The sequence below is a fragment of the Alosa alosa genome, chromosome 8, assembly GCF_017589495.1.
Source record: "Alosa alosa isolate M-15738 ecotype Scorff River chromosome 8, AALO_Geno_1.1, whole genome shotgun sequence".
Lineage (NCBI taxonomy): Eukaryota > Metazoa > Chordata > Actinopteri > Clupeiformes > Clupeidae > Alosa > Alosa alosa.
This window is the reverse complement of record NC_063196.1, coordinates 24,231,635-24,236,634: the sequence shown is the minus strand read 5'-3', so window position 1 is coordinate 24,236,634 and position 5,000 is coordinate 24,231,635. Positions and strand designations below refer to the sequence as shown.

The 5,000-nt window shown below is 40.0% G+C and overlaps 1 protein-coding gene across 1 annotated transcript in view; it reads right to left on the bottom strand.

Annotated features, from left to right (window-relative positions):
• The window catches only part of nbas (NBAS subunit of NRZ tethering complex), a 201,557-nt gene that overhangs the window by 91,536 nt on the left and 105,021 nt on the right, over positions 1 to 5,000 (bottom strand). The window contains 2 exon segments of the mRNA XM_048249961.1: positions 2,496 to 2,633; positions 3,422 to 3,498. Coding sequence (XP_048105918.1) covers positions 2,496 to 2,633; positions 3,422 to 3,498 — 215 coding nt within the window.

Here is a 5,000-nt window from a genome sequence, read left to right as displayed (position 1 = left end):
CAATAAATGTTCCTTTTTTAAATTGACTTATAACATTTGTTATCATCATTTGTGTAATTATGTGTCACTTGTATGATGTAAATTGAGGGAGCAAAATAAAAGCAGTATCGGCTCCAAATATCGGCTCAAGAAAATCGGCAGCCTGTATCGGTCATCGGCTAAGGCTGATGGAAAAAAATCGGTATCGGTACTAAAAAATCCATATCGGTCGATCCCTAGTGTGTACGTGAGTTTGAGTTAGAATGTGTTTGGGTGTGTGTGTGTGCGTGTATATAGAGAGTGTGTATGTTCTGTGCTGATAATGGATGTACTCTACCACAGATGGCACCACTATGAAAGGACAAACATTTTTATCCATAGGACAGAAGGTGTGCGAGTGTGTGTGCCTTAGCTCTCACAGCAGTTTGCTACTGAGTCAAAAAAAAGTGTGTGTGTCTGTCTGTGTCTGTCTGTGTGTGTGTGTGTGAGTGTGTGTGTAATAGAATGGGAGACAGTGCAAGTGCAAATGCAAGTGTGTGTCTTACAGCAGTCTGACATATGTGTGTGTGTGTGTGTGTGTGTGTGTGTGTGTGTGTGTGTGTGTGTGTGTGTGTGTGTGTGTGTGTATGTGTGTGTGTGTGTGCTATATCTTGGATGGTGGTCTCTTTGACACATAACGTTATATTTCAGCCATTGCTCTCAATCCTCACCTTATACGGTACTAATCAGCAGCTAACAGGCCACTTCTCACTAGGGGTGGGCGATATATATCGTCTGCGATAATATCGTGATTGTTGTTTTAACGATGTGCAAATTTACATTATCGAGTATATTACTTACTCGATAATGTAAATTTGAATACTAAGTATTACCATTACTTATGGGGGAAAAACACTCGAAATCATGCATTGAAACCCCATACTGTACATTCACTAAATCCAGGAGGTGTATGCAAGAGAAGCCCCGTTGCAGCAGAGCAAGTGTCACATGATCCCTAGTGGGTCCACGTTGTCACACGCAGGTCTAATGTTTATTTTGTGTAGCGAGATCAAGACGTAGCCTACAAGGGATTTTGTGCAGCTACTTCTGTTCACGTAGCATTGATGAGACAGTCACGTTTTTTTCTTACATGGCATTATATGGAGAGAAAACATTTGCCTTTGAGTATTTTAGTAGTCAGTTGTAAACAAAGAACTCTTCTCATGTAACCCTTTTGTAAATGGACTAAAGTCGCTCTAAATATCTACGTGTATCGATTATGCTAACCGTTAGCATCTCTATGGGATTTCTCATATACATTAGCCATAAGGTAACGCATTAGTTTCTATTCTGTAACTTGGAATGCTAGCCTACATGATTTCTCTTAAACAAAACATCAAAGGGAATAACTGAGATGTACTCTGTTGGTCTGCTTAGTTTTACAGTGAATCCTAAGTAAAGGTTTTTGAAAGGAACTTCAGCTTCAGACTTTCTCTTGAGAAACTGTTAGGCCTAGTCATCTTCTCTAATGTAGCTGGCTAGACCATGTCATTGCCACACACACAAGTGGGGGCAAAATTGGAAATGTGTCATAAAGTGACAATGCATTGGTTGATTTGGTTAAAAAGTCACAGGTTAGGTTATTGGTTATTATTGTATTGATGCTATTCATAAATAATGAGCTGTAAAGTAACTCAGACTTTTACAATTTTTTTAAAAGGATATCGACTAATTACCGTTATCTTCAAAATCACAAAAAATATAGAGATATTATTTTTTGTCCATATCGCCCACCCCTACTTCTCACACTCCTCAGATCCAGGACCTTATATCCCCCCCCCCCCCCCCCCTCTCTCACATTCTCTCTCTCTACCCCCCCCTCTCTCCCTCTAGGTGTCGTCTGTCCTGGTTCTTATGCATTTGAAGAGGAGAAGAGCTGCTGTGTCAAGTGATGAAGGTCTCCATAAGAGACAGACATTTCTATCAAACCCCTCTGCCATAAGCGGCTATACAGGCCCGCTGTGTGTGTGTGTGTGTGTGTGTGTGTGTGTGTGTGTGTGTGTGTATGATACACTGTATTCACACACATAAATGTGTATGTATGTATGTATGTATACAGTATTTCGGTGGTTTATAAACAAATTAATTGCACATTTTTACTGTAATTAATCTTGATTAATCATGATTAATTTTGTCTTTATAATTAAGCATTTAATAATGGATACTGAAATGTAATATTGTGGAACTGATGTAACAAGGAATTAAAATAATATATATTTTTTTTAACTCTGAAGTGCTAAACAAGCCAACAGATGTCCAGTAGAGCTATTTGCATCATTGACTGGCAGATTTCATATGCACTATAACAAACCCAACCCAACGGATGTGCTAGCTTAATTTCAACAAGGCCCACAATAGCCCATGCACATGAAACAGAGGACACAGTGTGAGAGGGAAACAAAGTCCACTCACAAGGAGAGAGAGTTCAAAGACCTAGTCCTAAAATGACCATGCCAGTTTAGAGAGGTGTTCCTCACCCTGTAGAGGGGGTGCTTGGCGTTGGTGAAGCAGCTGGCCAGACGTGAGTAGATCTGCAGGGAGTAGTAGTAGGACGCCAGCTGCAGAGACAGGGCGCTCGCAGGCTGCTTCTCAAAACAGCTGTTAGCATCCAGCACCTAACACATACAAATAAATATACAGACAGACAGACAGACAGACAGACAGACAGACAGACAGACAGATAGACAGATAGACAGACAGACAGACAGACAGATAGATAGATAGATATATACTTTATTGATCCCCAGGGGAAATTCAAGGTCTCCGCAGCATACATACAGCACAAACACATTCTTTAACAGCAGAAAGAGTAATTAAAATATATAATATAAAAACACAACTAAGCAGTAAGGACAGTAGAAGATAAAGAATATGCTAAATATACTAAAATACAAATTATACTAACTAACACTTAATACAATATATAACAATATACTAAAATACAAATTACAAAAATACAAATTATACTAACTAATACTAACTAATACACACTATACTAACACTTAATCTAAATCAATTCTAAAAACAGTATCCACATAGTGGTGATTAATCAATCAGAGGCGCTTGCAATGACTGAGGCAGGGACTGAGCCTGTGATTCTCTGTGCATAGTAAGGTATGGTAAGGTGCTCTAAGGTGCTCTGTGTGAATGAGTGTCATGGTGGTAGTGCAATGGTGATAGTGGTCATGGTGATAGTGCAAATGAGTAAGTCCAACAGTCCACTCAACAATGCAGAAATGCAGTTGCAAACACAATATGTGTGTTTGTGTGTCTGCCAGTGAGCAAATGTTTGATCAAAATTGTATTAGAGGAAAACACCCTACGCTGAACACAACAGACACACACACACACACACACAGACACACACACACACACACACACACACACACACACACACACACACCTGAGGCAGAGCCAATAAGTAGGCCAGGGCGAGTGTCATGTCCCGAGGAAAAGCATCAGACGCCAGCTGGAGGAGAACTGCAGTATGGAGAGATAGAGAATGTGCGGAGAAAGAGAGAGAGAGAGAAGAGAGAGAGAGAGAGAGAGAGAGAGAGAAAATTGTTTTTGGTTCTGTCACTGCATGAGTATGCTAATCACTGTGAAAGGAATACTGTGATTCACTCACTCTCACCCACGCATGCACGCACACACGCACAGATACACTGACACACACACACACACACACACACACACACACAAAACAGAAGCTTTTATTAGCACACATAATACTTTTGCTCAAACAATTTGATCACACAGTGGGCCAAGGACAGAGAGAGCGAGTTGGGGTGAGAGTGAGGTGAGTACACATATCATTAGAGTGACTACTCAATCCCAGAAATATGATGAATTACACCCCCCACACACACACACACACACACATCTTTATTGTGAGTACTCAACCCAAAAAAATATGATGAATTACACCCCCACACGGCTAAAGGTTGTAAGATAATGTGGTAGAAACATAAGCTGACTCCGCCAGATGGATAGCTTCGCATTTGCTCGGCATATCCATCTGGGAACTTCCGTTGGAGAACTTTTGGGAAGGGGCGAAAATACCGGTTAGCTGATTGGATAAACCATCTGTCTACCACCTATGTTGGTGACAGACGGGCCAAATCAACCAATCAGATCAATGAAGCGTATGGCGTACTGACAGAGCGTCAACGAAAACACAACCACAAGCTAGGCTACACTGTACCCTTAACCTAAACCCGCCTCAAAATTAATGCTGATTGGCCGTTCGTTTGGCAAACGGCTCCACATTTTCTCCCTCGCAAGAAGCCAGACTGATCTGCGAATGGAAAAAGCTCACAAGGAATCAGAAAAAGAAGCATTTTCATCATTTTTATGAACCCTTTAAAAAAAAAAATACCCTTTAAAAAAAAAAAAGAACATCTGAAAAAAAAAAAAAAACATGGAAACATCTTTATATGCATTCACTCAAAATGGTTCTTATAATACCTATCAAGCCTCTCCATGTCTCCGCAATGATTCTAGAACACAGTCTGTCGAGAGACCTGCCCCAATAGGCCACATTGGACCATTAAACCACAGAATGATCCAAAACATACAGCCAAACAGGGCAATAAATGGTTAACAGAGAACAATATAAATATTTCAGAGTGGCCCAGCCATAGTCCAGACCTCATTCCTGCCTCAAAACCCAGACTGCTGCCAAAAAGGAATCATTTTGGAGACATGGAGAGGCTTGGTAGGTATTATAAGAACAATTTTGAGAGCTGCGAATGCAAATAAAGATGTTTCCATTGATTATTTAAAAAGGGTATGAATATTTTTGGACATTTTTCATGAAAAATGTTAAAAAAGACAAAAACGCTATTTTTTTTTATTCTGGAGTTTCTCCTACATTGTCTTACAACCTTTTGGCATGTGGCAGTGTCATTTTCTGTCAGAACAACATTAAACATTAAATCAATATTTGCCAGAGGTATGAATAATTTTGTTCCGAACTTTAT